The 20,035-nt window shown below is 60.7% G+C and overlaps 1 protein-coding gene across 1 annotated transcript in view; it reads left to right on the top strand.

Annotated features, from left to right (window-relative positions):
- Window positions 1-1,243: 1,243 nt before the first annotated feature.
- PRRX2 (paired related homeobox 2) overlaps window positions 1,244-20,035 on the top strand; it is a 43,488-nt gene continuing 24,696 nt past the window's right edge. Inside the window, exon 1 of the mRNA XM_037145613.2 lies at window positions 1,244-1,744. Coding sequence (XP_037001508.1) covers window positions 1,492-1,744 — 253 coding nt within the window. The 5' untranslated portion in view covers window positions 1,244-1,491. The remainder of the gene's footprint in view (window positions 1,745-20,035) is intronic.

Below are 20,035 nucleotides of genomic sequence, written 5' to 3'. Positions count from 1 at the left end.
GTTGAGGTCCCCCGGCAGTGCACAACAGAGCTGGGCCTGCAACCTCGTCTCCGGCACCAGACCGTCCCAAACACTGGGCTGCCCTGTCCCCAGAAAAGTCCCCACTCTGGGTTTGCCGGGTGCTCTGCCAGGGGCGAGTCCCTCCCAGATGGTCCCCGGGGCTGCGTCTTGGGCCCACCCTGCTCGGTCCTTCAGAAGGTTGTTCAACCGCACACACCATGGGCAGCGCTGAGGAGCCCCCGGTGCCCGGGCGGGGCTCTCCGGGGCGGCTTTCTGCTGACGACCTGTATCGTCTCTGGACCCCCAGCCTGCCCACCTGCGTCCCCCCAGGGATGGCCGTGGCCCAAGTCGCTTGTGGCGGGACACTCAGCCTCACTTGGGGAGTGATTCTTTTGTGGGTCACACGGAAAACCAAGTCACACAGAACCTATGCTGCTGGCCTGCAGGATTTAAGAGGGGCACGTAGGGTGGGCTTTCTGTGTGGGACCCCAGAGAGGACATTCTGAAGTCCGCCTGGTGGCCTTAGTTTTGTTGCTATGACTGTTGGGGCTCTGCTGAGAGCCAGGGCGGACAGGGCCAGGCCAGCAGCCACCCCTCCTGGGGAAAGACCTGGGACACCTGGAGGGCCTGGAGTCGGCTCAGCCGCCGGGCGCCACTGCCCTGCGCCTCCCTTCAAAAGCGACAACAGGAGCAGAGACCCCAGCCTGCTCCTCTCTTTCCCCGTCACCCATCTGTCAGTCTGGCTGTCGTCTGGCTGTCTATCCTCTAGGAATCCTGGAGGGGCTCTGCTGCCTGGCGCATCCTGGAGGTGGGCGGGAGGGGTGTTGTGGGGGGCGCATGCACCCTAGAAGGTGGAGGATGTGGGGCTTTCTGGGGAAGAGAACTTGGGACCAGGTGGAGCAGAGAAGACCTCTGAGTCTTTCGGTCAAGACAGGGGCCGTGTTGGGGCGCAGGGGGAGCGAGGGCGGAGCTGGGGGGGTCAACTGTCTCTGAGTCGCTCCCCAGACCCCCGCGGAGGAATTTGTACATGGGGGGGCTGCTAACCCCTCCACCATCACCTCCCCACACACTTGCGCGGGGATTAACAGCAACAAAACTGAAGTTTCCCGCTCCTTAAAATGTGGGTGGGAAGGCGACGCCCTCTCTTCTGCCCCCTCTCCCCGCCCCCAGCCGCCAGCCGGACTCGGCGCAGGACCCCCTCCCAGCCTGCAGCCCGAGGGGCGGGGAGGAGGGGCAGGAGGAGAGGCCGGGCGAGGTTTGCTTCAAGAAGGGGCGTGTGGCCGGAGCGGCTCGTGTTCTCGCAACTTGGGAGAGAGCGAGGAGGCAGAGGAGGGAGGGCGGAAAGTTGGTTCCCCCGACGTCGGCGCCGGGCGGGCCGGGTGGCCACGGAGCCGGGAGGCGGCCGGAGCCGGGCAGAGTGCGGGGCGGCGGGGCGCGCTGGCTGCGACCCCGCCGGCGACCCGGCCGGCGACCCCGGGGCGGCTCGCGGGCATGGACAGCGCGGCCGCCGCCTTCGCCGTGGACAAGCCGGCGCTGGGCCCGGGACCTCCGCCGCCCTCTGCCCTGGGGCCCGGCGACTGCGCCCAGGCGCGCAAGAACTTCACGGTGAGCCACCTCCTGGACCTGGAGGAGGTGGCCGCGGCCGGGCGGCTGGCAGCGCGTCCCGCGGGGGCCGAGGCGCGGGAGGGCGCGGCGCGGGACCCGTCCGGGGGCAGCAGCGGCAGCGAGGCGGCGCCGCAGGACGGTGAGTGCGGGCTCCGCGGGCGCGGCCCGGGGGCGTGGGAGCGGAACTCGGGGTCCCGGGCTCTCGGGGGCCGAGGCTGGGGGCCCGCGGGGCCCAAGGAGCGCGCACGCGGCAGGCAAAGACGCGGGGCGCGCGGGCCGCCGGGTCCGAGGCTGCGAAGGAAACGGGCGCTGGCGGACACACTGCGTGTGGCGGGACCTCCCCGGGGTGCGGGCGCCCCGCGTGCGCAGTGGGTCAGGCTGCCCGGCGGCCACAGTGGAGGTTGCCTTTTACTGTGGGGTGGGGTGCGGTGACCCCAGCTCTCCACCGGGGAGGGGCCGCCTTTTGGCCTTAAGTTACCTCAAGTCGTGGTGGGGTCGGGGAGGAGGTCGGCTGCCTTTGGGGCCAGCTCCGGGGCAGCCCTCGCGGGCCCTGCTCCCAAGCAGCCTGGGAAGGTGGGTGCGATCATACAGCTGGGGAAACTGAGGCTTCCGAGGAGCACAGAGACCAAGCCACAGCGCTGGCTTTCCAGCTCTGCCCCCTCCCTCCGTGACGCCTCCCTGGCTGCACTAGGACTTCTGAACACTTGGGTTGTAGCCTGCGCGCGGGGTGGGGGTGGGGGGCTGCCCCCACTCCGGTCTGGCCGGCTAGCAGTTTCCTAGGTGGAATGTCCCAGCCCTAAAGAGCCAGCTAGGCCTCGCTTTTCCTGATAAGGTTAAAGGTCATCAGGAAGGGGCTTTAAAAACAAACAACCCACCCAAGTGGCTTTTTTCAAAATAAGTCACGCTGGTTGGAAGCGTCCTGAACCCTTGGTAAGAAGTGGGAGGGGCAGCAAGGAGAGAAAAGGAAGATAAAGCCCAGGTCCAGCCCCGGGCAGTTTCATGAAGCAGGGGCGCCCTAGTCGGTGCTGCTCACCCACACCCTGAGTAGGAGGTGGGATGGTCTGGGACCCCTGTCCCCATCCCCTAGCTCAGGAACACAGACCGGCCTGCTGGACGTTCTGGACCCTTTAAGAGTCACCCACCACCAGACTCCAGCAGCCTTCCCACCTGCCCCCACCCCCGGGACCCCCACTTCCTGCACCAGCCTCCAGGTCCCCAGGGAGCCGCACTGGCGGCAAGACCCGCGTCCAGGATGACAGGAGGTGCCGAGCTGGCTGTGCCGCCCGCTGCCTTCTCTGAAACCTCAGGGGCACGTGTGTAAGGCGGGGTACCTGATACGTGCCTGTAGCTCAGGGAGTGCCCGGCGGGTGCCCGCTGTGTCTGGTGGCCACCGGCTCCCACTGGCATTCACCGCCCACCAGCCACAGCGGGCCAACATGTCCCTTCTCCCTGTGGAGTGAACGTAAAGTGGGCAGGCCCACCCATGGGAGTGGGGAGTCCCTGGGGGAAAAGTGGAAGGGGGTATCTGGTTTAGGCCAGGGGTGAAGTGGGGTGCTCTCTGGTACAGAACGGGGAGCCCTGCCATCCCCAGTTGGTCCCCAGATCTCAGGTCTCGTGGGAGGGGCAGCTGGTCTCTGACTTCACCCCGATGAATGGGGGGCCCCAGGGGAGTGATGAAGAGGAGCAAACTGTAGGTAAAGCCAAGAAGGAAGGGAGAAAAGGGAGGAGAGGAGAGGAGAGGATCAGGAGGGGCGCAGGAGTGGTTGGAGGGAAGGAAGGAGGACTGGCCAGGGACGAAGCCCATGCCCACCTGGGCCCCTGGCCGTGGGGATGGGCAGTGGAAGGCTTTGCTTCTCCTGAGCACATCCTAAGAGGTCTCGGATGGAGGGTTTTCCTGGGGGAAGTGGCTGTGTTACCTGGGGACACAGGTGCATGGACCGGGCCACGGCAGCCCCCAGGTATCAGGTTGGGTCACGGGCTTCCTCAGCAGCCCCGGGGCCAGGCCACTGTCCGTGAGAGCCTGGGGGACTTTCTGGCCTTTCCCTAAGGAGCGGCTTGGGCACACTGGGAACACCCAGGTGCTGGAGACAGAGGACAACTGGGTGCGGGGTCAGGTAGGACGGGCCTGAGGGCGGCGATCAGCCTGCCCCCAGAGGTGAGGGGCCTCAGGCAGAGTTGGGTCAACAAGAGGCTCACACCCCGCCCTTGTAAGCACCCCTGGACCGCAGGGCGTTTCTCCAGACCTCTGCACATTGGAGCGACCCGGGCAGAATGAGGACTTGTTCGGGAAGCTGAACACTCCAGTTTAAAGGATACTTTCGTATATGGGATTACATCTTCCCTACTCCTTTTCTGGTGTTAAAACATAGTCATTATGAAACGGGAATAATAACTGGAGATTGTTTTATGTTAATGCCTTTACTTGGCAAAATTAAAAGGAGGTAATTCTATACTCGTGCATCAGATTGAAAACAAATCACTAGCCCATGAAATCCAAATGTTTAATGTGGAGCCGAACACCTCCTGAGGCCAACTGCGTGCATTCTGGGGGCGCCTGCTGCCAGGAGAGCGACCCTGGGGCAGGGGCAGGGGCAGGGTGCCCTGCCGCTGCCCCGGGCCTGTGAGAGTCCCCAGCTGGCTCTCTGGGTCTGGGCCTGGGGACAGAAGGTGGCCCCGGAGAGGCCAGCTTCCTGCAGTCCTTCCTTCTCCAGAGCCCCTTGTCCCCTCTCCTGTCACTGTCTGTGAATTCCCAGGCAAGATGTCTCCAAAGGTGTGGGAGAAGGGACCTCATCCTGGTCAGCCCGGCCCACACCACTGGACCCAAAGCAGGCAGCCAACCCTCGGGGCACCTGCCAGGGCCCTGGACCCCAGGCCAGCAGGGGTGGACCCTGGGCTGTGACTTTGTCCCCCAGTCCCGGGCCCTCCGGGAGGCCTGCTACCTCTCTGAGGATTCGGACAAACTTGCAAGCGGGTTGTCTTGTGGCTTCCAGAGATGTTTCCGGTCCAAACAAAGGGGCTGCCGCCAGAGAGATGGGGTGTCTCCTGTTAGAAAAATAAGAGTTTATAGGGAAGCTAATGGGCTAGAAAATTGATATGTTTTCAACCTGCCAGGATACCAGGCTCAGACATTTTTTAAACATATTTTTTACTCTTTTGTTTTCACAAAGCCCACAGTAGATACGGCGTATTCTTACCAATGATTTTCCCAGACCGGGCTCCCGCAGAACTGGCCAGGAAGGCTGTGGCTTCGCCGGTGACTCAGAGCAAACTGGGGTCTCGGGTTCCTCCCAAGTCAAATGCTGAGTGAGGTCTGTGCCGGGGCGCTGAGCTATGCCAAGCACGTTAGGAAAATAAACCCTCACTCGCTGCCTTTGCAATGACTTACAACAAAAGAAACCACATTAATAACTGAGATTTTCTTGAAAGCGTTCCCTCCTGTGGGCAGGGCGGAAACAGAGATGCGGACACACTGAGAAAATAAACAAAGCCGGGGACCAGCGGGGAGAGGCCCCCAGCCCCGGAGGAGGCCTCCTGAGAGCAGGGCTCATGGTACCTGTTTCGGAAAACCTGGGGACCCAGCAGGTCCGCCTGCCTGCGATTCAGGGTGGTGGGGTGCCTGCTGAGCAGGGGTTGGGCGGGGCCCCAGGCAGGGCAGGGGGGCTCGTTGGCATCCCTGGGAGGACCTGCTTCCTGAGCCACATCTGCTACCTGATGACAGGAAGCCGAGGGTGTGTCGATGTGGGGTGGGCACCTGCTCCCCACCATCCAGGGAAGGGCGGGCGCGCCAGGTGGTGGACCTGAGGGACCATGGAGTTCCAGAGACTGGGAGACTTGCTTTCAACTTTTAAATGTTTATAGTGGTAAAATACAGTTAGATTAAAAGCTATCATTTTTAAGCATGCAGTTCGGGGACATTGTAGTGCATTCCCATTGTTCGGCAGCCGTCCCTCTCCAGAAAATTTTCATTTTCCCAGACTGAAACTCCGTCCCCATTAAACTCTAATTCCCCTCCCCCAGCCCCTGGCACCCGCCATTCTCCTTTCTGTCCCTTTGAACTTGACATCCTGGGGACCTCATGTACATGGACCCTCACAGTATCTGTTCTCCTGGCTTATTTCACAGCCTCACATCCTCGGGGGCTGCCCGTGGGGTGGCAGGTGGCAGGATGTCCTCCTCGAGACCTAATGACATCCTGTCATGGGGACCGGCCGCAGGCTGTCCCTCCCTCCCCCACCCGTGGGGGAGGCCCCCCTGGGCTGTGCCCACCGTCGTTGGCTGCCGTGACTGATGCTGCCGTGGCCGTGGGCGTGCGGACAGCGGCTCCGTTCCTGCCGGCAGTGCTTTTGGTACCTGCACACCCAGAAGCGGGCGTGTCCGGTTGTGCGGTCGTTCTATGGCTCACGTTCTAAGGAGCCTCCACACTGTTTTCCATCCCCCGCAGTGGACTCGAGAGTTAGCGAGCCTCGTTCTGCCCGACTCCGAAAGGTGGAGGCGGTGGCGGCGGCCTCCGGGGCCCTGGGGGAGGGAGAGGGGTGGCGGAAGTCTCCAGGCCAGACAGGAGCAGGGCTGCGGGGGGAAAGACAAGGGTCTCTCCAGAACCGAGCTTTTTACTGACATGCCTGCTTCCCTCTTCCTCCCTCTTCTTCTCCCCTTCTTTCCCCTTCATCCATTTCCGGGGACGGGGCGGGCAGAGCCATCCGCAGCACAGGAGCCCCTGGCGGGGGATCAAGACCCCCAGGTTCGGGTTCTGGCTTTTGCTGTCCCCTCCACGTGTGACCTTGAGCGTGTCTCATGGGTTCTCAGCTTCCCACCGGACACTGCCAGACAGTGCACAGTCGTTTGCGAGGGGCCTCCTGTCCCTCGTCATCATCTGACCCAGGTTCAGAAAATGCCCCACGATGGGTCCCCGGGGGGGGGGTGGACCCTCAGACAGGTGCCTGGGTGTCCCTCTGCACATGTGCAGGAGCAAGGAGAGAGGAAGCGTGAGTGATAGGCCGAGAGCCCAGGGGGACTCAGCGGGAGAATGGCTGGCCGGTGGGAGAGGGGCCAGTGGTCTGCGTCTCTGCCCCTTGTTCGTGGCTCCAGGGTGACCGTGCACCTCCAGTCGAGAGGTCGTTTGGGTGGAGCTCGGGGTGGGGGGCCTGGCATGGGAGCCTGGGACCAGCTAGTGCCCCAACAAGGGCCCTTCCCTCTGGGCCGAAGGTCAGAGGGGCTGCAGCTGTCGCTGCCCCTCCCGGGAGACACTGGGAAAGTAACTGGAGCAGCAGTGGTCCTGCCTGCTCCCACACCGCCCGTGAGGCCTGAAAAACACCCTGAGGCTCAGTGTCGCTGTCTGTAAAATGGGGCCGCTGGACAGTGGGGTCTCTCACAGGCGTGGTGAGCCTTGAATGGGTGTGGGAGGCCGTGCCTAGCACATAGTAGGTGCTCATAAATGGTCTCCTTGACAGCTCATGGAGATAGGTGCTCACAGCAGCCCCGTGAGTCAGGCAGGGGTTAGTGACTGACACCCCTACTTTTTGGAAGTCCAGAGAAGCTAAGGAACTTGCCCAAGGTCCCACCAGCTGGGAAGGAGCGGGGGTCCCAAGTCCAGGCCTCTTTCTCTGCGCAGCTCTGCATTTAGGCTGGAGGAGTGGGGAGGGGAAGCCACCCCAGTTTGTTGGGAGACTGGACTTGAGCTGAGGTTTGTTTGGGGAACCAGAGGGGGCAGGGTGACCAAGACACAGCCTCTCACTGGTCGGGGCTCCCCAGGCCTCACCCCTCCTGGTCCCCCCACCGGTCGGGGGAGCCAGTCCTTTTATTGTCCTCATTTTATGAAGAGGGAAAGTGAGGGTCAGAGTTGAGCCCCTTGCCAAGGTCACGTGTCCCCAGGCCTGTCCTGTTCTGAGGCCCTGTTCTCCATCACTGTCCCAGGCCACCCCGCAAACCCCGGCCAAACGCCAGGTGGCCAGCCGGGGACACCCACTCCCAGCTGTGGGCTGAACTGGGCACTATGAGGCAGCCGGGGAGGGGTCTTCTTGGGGTCCTGGCCTGGGTCACAGGCCTGTGGGAGATGAGACAGGCCAGGCCTGGCGGTGTGGGGACTGACGGGCTTTGGGGGTGTTGGAAGGTATGATTGCGAGGGGGTTCCGATCCCCTTCCACCCAGAAACATCCACATGGCCTCCCTCACCCTCTGCAAGCTGACGGGGAGAACCGTGGAGGGTCCCTGACTCTGAAGGACAGGCCCCCTTCCCAGTCCATCCCCGGACTCCCCCACTCATTCATTCATTCATTCATTCCTTCGTTTGTTAGTTCATCCAACAATCGTTTTTTAAGCAGACTGTGTGCCAGGCCTTGGGTTCCCACCGCCTACCCAGACTTCCGGGTTTCAAGCGCCGGTGAAACTTCCCGGCACTTAGGGGACCGGCAGAGAGAGGGCGGGCACGGAGCTGCCAAGAAAAGCATCCACTCACAGCAGCCGCCGTCTTGTGGCCCCGTCTGTTTGCCCAAGAAAGAGCCTTTTAGCATCTGCCCGACACTGACCCTGTTTAGCTTAACAAAACAAAACCCGCACGTCACCCCGATTTTTCTCATTTTGTGGGAGGTCGGTGAAAGCTTGTTGTGGGCTGGCATTTGGGGACCACACGGTGGACTGGCTGTCCCAGACTCACAGGTGCACATGACACCCCCCATCACACACATGCACACAACACACACACACTCACACACACCACAGCAAGAGGGCTCCCGCCTCGCCCCCAAATCAAGGCCAAGCTTTTAATAGCCAGGATGGCAGCAGGCAGCTAATGACTGGATGAGCAGCCACACCGCGGTGGCCGGGGCCAAGGGTTAAGTGCCTTCGGCGAGGTGGTGAGTCAGAGAGCACCGTGGGAGCTTCCTGTTTAGACAGAGGGAGCAGGGGCAGGTTGTCTCAGCCGCCCCGTGCCGAGCGCAGTCCAGGAGACAGGGTGCCCTGCAGCCTCTAGAAGCCAGGCGAGGAGACAAGGGGCAGGGGCCTGGGGCAGGGTGCTCCCTGTCCCTGGAGGAGTGGGGAGAGAGTCGCTGCCAGGAAGAGGCGGGGCCTCCCCAGAGCTCCGGGCAGAGCCTGCCCAGCCGAACCCAGAGTGGGATCTCAAGATGTCCTGGGAATGAAGGTCGTTAAAAAGACTCCAGAGCTCTTGCTGCCCCTTTGTCCCATGTTCCTTCCACTTCTGGGAAGCTCTTGTTCCCGCCCTGGCTCCGAGGGGCCACCGCGATGACAGGACACGGTTCGAGTGGGGCCTTTTAGGGTTAATGATGACTTTTATTGCATCCTAAAAATGAAGCAGGCTCTGGAAGACATTTTCGGTCCCTCTCAGTGATCACTCTGCTTTTCTGTATGTGGGATGGGCACCCAGCCGGAACCTTCTGGCCTGGGGGACAGTGAAAGGGATTGGGAGGGTGGGGGGGCAGTGAGTTAAGAGAAGCCAAGAACCTGGGACCCGGGGGCCTGAGAGGTGGACAGGGGCTGCCTGGCAGATGGTGGCCTTTGGGGCAGTGACAAAGCAGGAGGCCTAGTCGCTAGAGACCGGGAAGCTTCCACAGAGGCCCCTCCATCCGACACGGAGCAAGAGCCTGGGCTGCTTGAAAACTCGCCTCTGGGTGACGGTGACAGTGACGCTGCTGCCCTCACCATGGACGCAGTAGGCGGGGCCCCGGACCGGGGGTCCGGGAACTGGGTTGCCCCCTGCCCTGCAGCTCAGTCACTGGTCCGAGCCTCAGTGTCCCCGCCGGCAATCCTGGAGGCTGCCTTCATGCAGGAAGCTGCACGCCTGCATCCAGGAGAGAGACAGCAGTGGCTGCTGACCACCCACCAGCATTTCCCCAGGCACCTACTGAGCACCCACCGCACCAAGGCAGCCGGGAGATCTGGAACGAAGGGAACTTTGCGTTGGGGGAGGGCTCTCTCTGTCCCTCTCAAGCACCCTGGCACCCTGTAGCTGCCAGGGTGGTGGTGGCGGGGTAGTCGGAAGCCTCACTGCCCAGCTGGGGGTCCCTGTCACTCTTGTCACTGGAAAAGCTGCCTCCTAGCATCCCGCCTGCCTGCTCCTCTCTGCCCCCTCACGCCCCTCTCTGCCCCTCGCAGCCCTGCAGCCTCCCCTCGAAGCAGTCCCCTCAGGTAGGGCGTGCACTCCCCCCTGAAGGGCGGTCACCTTGCCCAGGTATTGTCCACAGCGCCCTGCCCCCCACCGCCCTGTCGGTCCTCCCCCACCGCGGGCCTCCCCTCCTGGCCTCCCCTCTTGCCGTGGGCACAGACGTTTACACGCCAGAGATGGCGTTATTAAAAATGACATTTAACCAGAGCTGGAATTACCGCGCGGATGGCTGCAAACCTCAGAATCAAAGCTGAGCCGCCGGGCGCGCCTGGCAGGGGCCGCGGGCCTCCTCTGGCCGCCAGAGCTCCGCGCCGGCCTCCCATATAAAAGCCCGCAGAACGCAGAGGTCCTGAACGCCAGTGCACCTCCTTTCATTAGACTAACAAATAACACGTAACAGAAAACAGCTGTTCGCAGCAGCCCCTAATGCTCTCAAGATGGTGCCCTGGGCAGCTGGTCCAGCCAGCGGGCAGCCCAGCGGAGCGGGGCTCAGGTTTTGCCTGCCCCCACCCCGGGGGGGTGGTCCAGGGCCCTCGGGAGAGCCAGGCACCCCCCTCCTATCCTGGCCCCCGCCCTCTGCACTCTGCGGGACCTGGGGGTCTCCCTTCTCCCGCTCGGTCACTCAGCCTCTCTTCTCACTGACGAGAGCCAGTCAGTGAGTGTCTGTCTGTACAGGGACCGTGCCCTGGATGGTGGCGCCCCAGCCGCCACTTGGCCGGCTGTGGGACCTGGACAAATTTCTTCTCTCTGAGCCTTGTTTGTCGTCGAGAAGATTTCACGTCTGCTCAAAGGGCAGTTTCAAGGAGTTGAAGAGGTGTCGGGAGCAGAGCAGCGGACACCTGCGAATCACTCAGAAAGGGTTCCTGCTACTAAGATTAGAGTTGGGGACGCCGAGGCTCACCACGGTGGAGTGACCCGCCCAAGGAGACACAGCGGGTGGAGAAGCCCCGGAGTCAGCCCCTTTCCTGATCCTGAGAGGAACAGAGCCAAGAGCCTCGCCGTGCCGGGTGCGGTGGGTGCAGACACGGGTCTCACGGCCACAGCGCTCGGCGCCCGCAGAGCGTGAGCCCGCCTTTAAGGGACAGCGGGCTGCCACTGCCCCTCACTGAGGCCAGGAGCCCGCCAAACTCCCACCACTACCCCCTGGGATTGGGAGCCAGAGGGGCCCGAAGCGCCATCCAGTGCTGCTCAGGGGGTCTGGCTGGGAGAAGGAAGGGCCTCCCAGACCAGGGAGGAATGTCCAGAAAAACACCCGAAGGTGGGCAGAAGGACCAAGTGGCACTTTGTTCCCCGTTTCTCTCTTAGGATAAAGCTACAGGAAGCAGGCCTTCTGTCTTCCTGCTCCTCCCCCTCCAAGATATGCCTTGGGTTTTTGGTTCCAAGAAAACTGCATGGGATTCATTCATTCATTTGTTCAGTGCCCAGGTGGGACAGGTGAAATCTGGCCCCTAATCAGGCAGCGAAGCAGAAGAGCCTTACCCTCATCTTACAGTTGAAAATACTGAGGCTCAGAAAGGCAAAACGATTTGTCCAAGGCCATCCAGGAAATATGCAGGCTCCCCAGACCCGAAGTACAGCACCAGCCACCATGTGCAGGGTCCCCAGATGCTCAGTGAGCTGCCCGGTGTCCTCTTGCTGGAAGCAGCCAGGGTCCTGCTTCCTGTCTCCCCGATTCTCCCCTGGGAACCCTTGAGGAAGGTGCCACTTTTCTGGGGACACTCTGTGCAAAGCCTGACCCAGAGCCATTGGCAGGAGGGCTGAGCCATGACGGAGAGGCTGGGGCTGGCGGCCGAGAAGGGACCCGGGCCTTTGGGGATCTTGTGTTTCCGAGAGACCTCGCGTTTCCACTGGGAGGCCGGCCTCCCCCGCAGAGCCCGCTGCCCGGCCGGCCACCGGTGCGGAGAGTGTCAGGGCCCTGAGCGGGAAATTGCTGGAGACAAGAAGTAAAAGAGGCTGCTCTGGTTTCTCCAGGAAGGAAAAAAAAGAAAAGGCAAAGATCTAATGTGTCTGAAAGCGGGGTCATTGTTTAAAGGCAAGAGTTGATGTCGCAGTGACTTCGAATCTGAGGCCAAACAGAACTGGGGTGGGAGGCTGCCTTTTCAAGGGCTGGCGTCTCCCTGAAGCGGGGAATGATGGGCGAGGCAGCCCACGAGCCCTTTCCGCCTTCCCTCCACAGTATTTGTTGAGGACCTACTCAGTGCCAGGCTGAGGGCCGAGTACTGGGAACCCACAGGGGAGGAGGGATGTGTGGTCTCTGCTAACAAGATGTCGTGGCTACTGTGAGAGCAGATAACGGAGCCCTAGTCTGGGCTTCAGGGAAGGCTTCCTGGAGGAAGCGGACTTTCAGGAGTAACCAGAAGGATGAGTGGAATTAGCCAGAGGAAGAGGTTGGGAAGGGTGCTCCAGGTGGAGGGGACAGTAGCCACAGAGGCTGGGAGGGTGCCCGGTGGGAGAGGCCAGAGGATGGAGCTCTGGCTCAAGGTGCTCAGCTGTTCTGCTGGGAACAGTGGGGAAGTGCCCGGCGCACCTGTGGGCGTCTGGGTGCCCGGGGCACCCAGGCCCTCCCCAGGAGCTCCCTTGGTGAGCAAGTGTTCCCTGTCACGTGGGAAGTGAATGGCTAACGTGGGGACAGCAGTTATGTCCCGACTGCCCAGAGCCACCTGGGGAGGCCAGGCCACTCTGAGGTCTACGATCCCAAGTCCAGTGAGGAACCTCCTGGGGGCTGTTTGAAAAGTGAAGTGGGGCAGGTGCCTGCCCAGCGTCAGCTCGCCAGTCCGTGTGCGGCACGGCTGGAGCCCTGGACTCGACACCAGTGCTTCAGGCCATGGGCGCACGGCAGCCCCAAGATGGGAGTTTCATTAGCAGCCCCATTGCACGATGAGGAAGGCCACTGGGCCACCTGGCTGCAAAGCCTGCGTCCCTGGAGGGACGGAGGGAGTTCGGGCTGCTGGCAGCGGAGCTGGGTGACTGGGGTGGGAGTGGCTTTCAGGTGTGCTCATCTTCATCACTGTCATCGTCACCGAGACCCCAACCGTCGGGACCATTCCTTGTGCACCTGCTACGTGCTAACCCCTCCTTGGGGACCACCTCAGAAACTCTAGGGACTGGCAGCCTTGCAGCCCCATTTCCCGGGCGAGAAAACGGAGGCCCAGAAAGATGGCGTGTGTGTGGAGGGTGCCGGTGAGAGATTCGCTAGCGCCGGAGCAATGCTGCTGGGCAGAACCCAGTGCGGCTCCTCAACCCAGGTGGGCAGGCCAGGCCCCCACGTCCCCAATGCGGCTCGATGGTGACCAGGCGTGGAAGCAGAGAGTCAGCCCGGAGAGTCCCAGGGGGTCCCCAGCCGTCCCAGGGGCGGGCCACAAGTTGGGAGGGCCCTGGCTTACCTGTGGGATCCTGGTCCCAGCCTCGCTCTTTGCTGATACCTATGTGCTCCAAAAGGGAGACAGGTTCTCCAGCCCCGGGTGTCCCCGACACACGCACAGGACCCGCCCGGTGCCCCGCCCGGCCCTGTCTGGAGACCCGGGCCCCTCACCAGGAGTGTGGCGCTGGCTCACCGCAGCCCAGCTCGTGCGGAAGGAGCATCTTGTTTTATTTTCTGTGGCACAAATAGTAACCATGCATGATTTCCTGACAAATACCGCCTATAAAACACTACACGATTATTTTTATAATGTGGTACTTGAGGTTATAAATTCAAATTAGCGGTTAATTGCAACTTCTAGAGGGTCTGCGGAGAAGATGGCTTGGGGAGGAAGGCTGAGATGCTCACATGTGCTCGCTCGGGGATTACGGGTGGGCTCTCACCACCTGCCTGCAGCATGAACATGTGTGTAAACATGCATGCCCCACAGGTGCGTGTAGATGCATGTGCACGTGTGTGCGGCACATGCACATGATGCACCAGCATGCACACACATGTGCACACACTGGAACGCAGCTGATTCCCGGGCCTCTGCAAAGCCGGTTCAGTGGGGGGTTTGCACTCATGGGAAAACTGATCTCGATGCTGGCTCCCCGCCCCCCATGCTGGCCTTTTTCTCTGCCCAGGACCCACGTGTCCAAGTGGCCACCAAGAAGCAGGTTTTGTGATGGTCAGGGAGCCCAGGGTGTGTGGAGGCAGGTGGCAGGGAGGTGCACAGAGCTCGGGGTGCTAGGGAATCAAGTGAGCCTATTGGGTTCACCTCCACTGGTGCCACTCCCAGATTCTCCCCACACCCTCTCCTCCTCCCCCTGGCCCAGAACCAGACCCGCTGCAGATGTCAGTCTGTGGACCATGTGGGAGGAGACTCAGCGAGGGGGGAGGAAAGCCATCACCCAGTCCAGAGAGGCCGGAGGTGGGAGGTGTTCCCCCTCTGGCACCCGGGGGCCAGTTAGGAGCCCCACAGCGGGACCTGGTGCTCTGCAGGGCTCCACGGCAGCTTCTCGGGCTCTGGGGACATCGTGGCAAATATTCTCTGCTTTCTTCAAACCAGGATCAATGGCCGAGGTTGGGAGAGCGAGGCTGCCCTGTGGGGGCCACAGGTACAGGCCTGTGGCCCACGGCTGCTGCTGGTATTATTACCACCACCACCGTGAGTAGCGACTCACAGACAGGTCCCTGAGAGGGTGGGTGGGTGGAAGAGCCAGCCACAACCCTGGCAGCTGCTGGTCCCCAGGGTCTCTCCTCTCCCCAGCATGGCGACAGGGAGTGTCCCAACCCAAACTAGCTCCAGGTTAAGGCAAGAGTCTCCCTCCACCCCAGCGCCACCCTGGAGCTGGGCACCACCCTGTGAGTTAGGGCTTGTTTATTTCCTGTTTGTTGGCACATCTGGGTGAGAACGGGCGGGGGATGCAGACAGTGTCCCCATGCCTTTCTCAGCAGGGCTGTGTCCACCCTGGGGGACCGCCCGGGTGTCTTCAGTGCTACTCAGCCTTGGGCACAGCAGAAAGACAAAAGCCTGGGCCACCAGAGCAGGGTTGGGACTTCCCAGGGTGGGGCCCTGGCTTCCAGCTCCACCGTGGGGACCTCAGACTGTTGTCCCCATCTTGCCCTCCTCCCCGCTGTGCAAGTGTCTGCTATGCCATTATTAAAGTCACTTCCTCGGGAGAAGTCACTGTCCACAGGGAGCCCCTGCTAGGACCCCCTCATAACAGTGACCAATTGTCCCTCCTGAAGAGGCTCCCACTGTGGCCTAAGCCACGTGCTCTCCCTTCATCTTCAGAGGCTCTAAAAACATCCCTGTTTTTAGGCGAGAAGCAGAGGCCCTCCACTCCGCACACATTTCTTGAGCCCCTACTATGTGCAGGCACTGGGCAGACAGCCACCCATCAGCCCTTAGGAGCTTCCAGCTAAGAGGAGACAGGCAACATCAACACGTCATCAGCCATCTGTTAATCACCCTTCTGTGCTTTTTGGAACCAATAAAAAACTGTACTTCAGGGCTCCCATTTTCCTGGGTCTTTGATAAAGTTCCTGGGCCTTTGGCATTGTGGGCCTAAAGGGAAAACAAAACTGGGCTATGGGCCAGCCATTCACCACTGAGCTGTCCACCATCCATCCATCATCCATCATCTATCATCCATCCTTCAGCCATCCATCCGTCCATCCATCCATCCATCCACCATCCATCCATTCATCCATCGCCCATCCATTCATCCATCACCCATTCATCCATCATCCATCATCCATTCATCCATCACCCATCCATCCATCCATCCATCCACCCACCACCCATCCATCATCCAGTGTTTCCTGAGCACCTATATTGTGCCAGGCTCTACTATCAACACAGACAATCTTGGAGAGGGGCAGAGGAAAACAGACCAAGCAAGTTTCATCAATGATGGTGAAGTGGTGGGGGGTGGGGACAGACTGGTCCCCAAGCCTTTCTGGGCAGTGAGGGCAGGGTTCCTACAGGAAGTGGTAAGAGGAGAGACTGGGTTGGGCTTCCCGATGAGGTGGGAAAAGTATTCCAGCCGGAGGGAATAGCATGTGTGAAGACAGGAAGTGACTGAGTGTGGCTGGTGGGAGGCTTGTGGGGGGCAGGGGAACCAGATGAGGCTGCAGGGATAGGTCCCCCCGAAGTTGGGATCCAGGCTCTGGTCTGGTGTATCAGCTCCTCTCTGGTCTGGGCGGAGGGTTGGGACCAGTGGGAGGAGAGTGGGGGGCGCGTGGGCGCCCCTGCCACGGTCAGGGCCCTGCATGTGCCGGTCGGCCCTGAGACAGCACCTCCCTAAGTTCTCCCTTCTCAGCTTGGAATTTGTCAGCTGTCCCTCCTCCCCCAGGACCCCTCCCCTCTGTGAAATAACCCTCAAGGTCCTAATATTTTGAGTGGGGGGGGGGCCTTGGCAGGCCTGGTGGGGAGACCTGGCGAATGCTAGTGAAATGAGGGGTGCCCACGTGGGGGCCAGACACCCGTGAGGGGAGGATCAAGAGAAGCCGCCCAACCCGTGGCCAATTCTTTTCCATAACTGATTGGTGGTGGCTGAGGGACAGCCCCTGGGTGTGGCCTCCTGCGGGGGGGCCTGGGGGTGATGGAGAACAGGCAGGTTTGCTTCTTCTGCCCTGGGAGCCTGTGAGGTCGGGGTGGCACTGGGCCTTCAGGGACACGTCGCGGGGGGGAGGGGCAAAGACAAGGGCCTGCAGCTTGGCAGGGAGCTTGGCCTGTCTGGGTGACCCCCTTCCAGAGGTGTCCAGAGGGCCACACCCATGCCTGTCTGCCACGGCGACCCCTGTGGGTCCTGGGTCTTGGCCGCCTTCCAGACATCATCCCATGGAACTCCCATAGCACCCCACGAGCGATGTGCTGTGCAGACAAGGAAACTGAGGCACGGAGTGGCAGAGTGTCTCGCCAAGGCCACAGAACCAGCAGTCCAGGTCACAGCCACTCTTGGTCACTGTACCCGAGTCCCAGGAATTGTTACAACAACGCGCTGGGGACCCCTACACCCGCCCACTGAGGGGAGCAGACAGTGGGTGCAGCGTGGGAGGTGGGGGCAGGTGGCCCGACTCCAGCAGCACCCTGAGCCAGCGGCCCCTCCTGTAGGAAATGACAGTCCCCCCGGCACTGTGACTGAGCGCAGGTGAGAAAGGGCTGTGAGGACTGGGGAGGGTCCCCTGGCCGCGTGAGGAGGGGTTGTTTGAAGAGCCACCCAGGTGCCATGGCGTGGGCCCTGACTGCGAGCTGCCCTCAGTCTCTGCCCCTCTCTCTGTGCCGCCCACCCTACCACCCTAACGATACATCAGTCTCACATTTTTCCAAGAAGCACCATCGGTGGCAGGACAAGGTCTGGTTGACTGGGAAGGAGAAAGACCAGGAGGGGCTCCCTGGGCCCATGTTTCTGTTCCCCTGTCTCCAACTGCTCGATTATACTGAGTCCAAAGGGGCACCTGGGAGTCACGGCCTAGGGGCTTTGAGACGGGGGACCAGGCCTGGAAGCCAAGGCAATAAGGCTGAAGCAGACACGTGCACAAGGAGTTCTGGGCATGGGCAGGGCTTTTCAAGTGGGGTCTTGTAGGATGAGTAGGAGCCCACCGTTCACCAGTTCCCGCTGTACACCCTCTGCCTGTGGCTCTCGGCTTGCATGCTCACCCCCCTTCTCATCCGCAGGATGGAATGGAAAGGGCCTGCTCTGCTGAGACTGCAGACGTTATGAGGACTGAGGGTCTCACTAGAAGAAGGCCAGGCACACACAAGGCCAGGGACGCTCCATGTCATTGGTTTCCAAGAGGCCAGTGGCTTAGGGATGCTGGTCCCTGGCACAGGGAGACACGGCTTCCATCCTTCCATCCATCCATCCATCCATCCATCCATCCAATGTGCCCCTCAGTACACTCCCACCTCCTCTCCCATCTTTCTTCTTTCAAGCTTTCCTGCCCTGTGATCTGAAGCTCTCCTGTCTTCAGTAACACGCCTGCCCAATTCTGTCTGATCCCTGACACTGCCACTGCCACTGCCACTGGCCTGTTGGGTGACCCTGGGGAAGTCCTCAGTCCCTCTGTGCCCTGGCTTCCTCATCCTGGAAAGCGGAGTAAGTGACGGCCTTTTGGCCCCGGGCAGTGTACTCAGCTCAGAGCCCTGTGCACAGGAATCGCTCCTGAGACCTGTCACTTCCTGTCCTCCTGCGGTGCCCCTGTGACGCCGTGTTTGCTGAGGCCTCTGTTTGCAGAGGAAGAAATGGATGCTCATTTGGGGGTAACTGGCCTGTGGTCAGGGCTCTAGGCTGGTCTGATCCCAAAGACCATGCACTTGGCCTTGGTGAGTGGTTCTGTGCGCTGGCTACACAGTGGCACTACCTGGAGACCACTCAGTGGGTGCTAATGGCCAGACCCCATCCTGAACCTGGTGAGTCAGACTGAGAGTGGAGGGGTCCTGGGGGTTGGCGTCTTATTTTTAAAAGCTCTCCCTCCACCCTCACCCTCCAGCCCCCACCCCCCGCTCAGTGATTGCACCCAGCAGTGAGGGCTGAGGACCCCAGTCCCACCTTGCTGCCTCCGTCCCTCGCCCCTTCCTCCGCCCATCCTTCCTTGCCCTTGGCCTCCGCCTTGGGGGTGCATCACCTTTTCCTGATACTTGGGGTGAAACCCACAGATCTGTTTTCTCTAGTGGGACTTTTCAGGGAACACCTCGCTTTAGCCAGGCCCCCAGGGCTCAGGGCAGGTGAGGTTTTTAGACACACAGGTGGCATCAAGTTGCCGGGAAGGATCTGAATCCTGATGACAAGGTGAGCGGGACCTGGGGACCCCCCAAGCCCTCCTGAGGGCAGGGGGCGGCTGGTCCTGGGACAGACACTGCTGTTGCCATCACGACCGTACCTGGCTTCCAAATCCAAAATGGGCCGCAGGCCACGAGGCCAGCTCTGACTGAGTACACCTGCCCGTGGAGAAGGGTGAGAAAAGGCAGGCGACACTGAGCCCACCTCCCTCAGTTGGGCCGGAAACTGCAGTGGTGCCGGCTCCTGTGGCTCAGGATTCACGGCTGTTGGGTTGTCAGAATGTTGAAGGCTGGTTGTCAAATGCAGATGCTGTCAAAAGTTAAAGTGTAATACAAACTTACCATTGCATTGAAATGGTCATTGTAATTACATTTAAAATTACACTTAAAAGAAGGGCCATATATTCTCAAAACTCGCCTCACTCCAGCCACCTGATAACCTCTGACTGGTGCTCGTTATTTGCGTTCTCGGGGGTGTGTCTGGTGCTTCCCAGCTCGTCCCAGTTCTGCCTTCGTCACTGTTACATTGTAGCTAGACACTGGCCCCGGTGGAAATGTTGGCACCCCAGACACTGGCAAACATTATAAATTAAGGGCCCCTCCTTCCAGAGAACTAGCTGTCTGACATTTGCCAGCACACACACCACAGACTATGATTTAATATTTTCCCCCTTTCCATTAGACGGTACTTTTTAGAGAAGCGTCAGGTTCACAGCCACCCTGAGCGGGAAGTGCAGAGTGTGCACACTCCCCTTGCCTCACGCTCACTCACACGGCCTCCCCTGCGCTCTGCCCCCTGCCCAGAGCTGCACGTGTGTCACAATCTGTGAACCTACACAGACACAGCATTGTCACGCAAAGTCACCCAGAGTCCGTGGGGTTTGGACAGACACTTAATGACAGTGTCACACGGAGTAGTCCCACTGCCCGAAGAACCCTGTCCGCTCCGCCTGTTCATCCCTCCCCTGCTCACACCGATCTTTTCACCGCCTGCGTAGTTTTGCCTTTTCCAGAGCTCACAGTGGGACTAGGCAGTGTGTAGTCTCTGCCCACTGGCCCTTTCCACTTCGAGTTCCTCTGTGTCCTCTCACGGCTTCACGGTGTATAGCCGTGTTCCGCCGTCCGGGCGGACCGCAGCCTGCTCACCCGTTCCCCTGCGGAAGGGCAGGCCGGCTGTGTCCGGCAGGAGCAGTGGCGGATGGAGCCGCCGTAGCATCTGTGTGCAGCTTCTGGGGTGGACGTCAGGTTTCAGTCCCCTCGGGTAAATGCCAGGAAGTGGGATTCCTGGTAAGAGCTGGTTTAGTTTTGCAGGAAATCTCCAAACCCTCCTTGGAAGTGGCTGGACCATTTAGCCGTCCCACCGGCAACGGCTGAGAAAGGGCCCTGCTGCTCCGAGTCCTCGCCGGCATTTGGTGGCGGTGGCGTTCAGGGTTTGGCCATCCTGGGTGCGTGGCGGTATCTCCCTGTTGTCTAATCCACGTTTCCTTTGTAACATGTGATGTCAAGCGTCGTTTCGTGGGCTTACTTACCATCTGTACATCTTCTTGGATGACGTGACCATTAAGGTCTTTGGCCCATTTTTAAAATTGGGTCGTTTATAATTAACTTTTGTAAAAATGTCTTC

The sequence above is a fragment of the Artibeus jamaicensis genome, unplaced genomic scaffold (assembly GCF_021234435.1).
Source record: "Artibeus jamaicensis isolate MK-2021 breed Jamaican fruit bat unplaced genomic scaffold, CSHL_Jam_final contig_471, whole genome shotgun sequence".
Classification (NCBI taxonomy): domain Eukaryota; kingdom Metazoa; phylum Chordata; class Mammalia; order Chiroptera; family Phyllostomidae; genus Artibeus; species Artibeus jamaicensis.
This window is presented reverse-complemented; position numbering and strand designations above follow the sequence as displayed.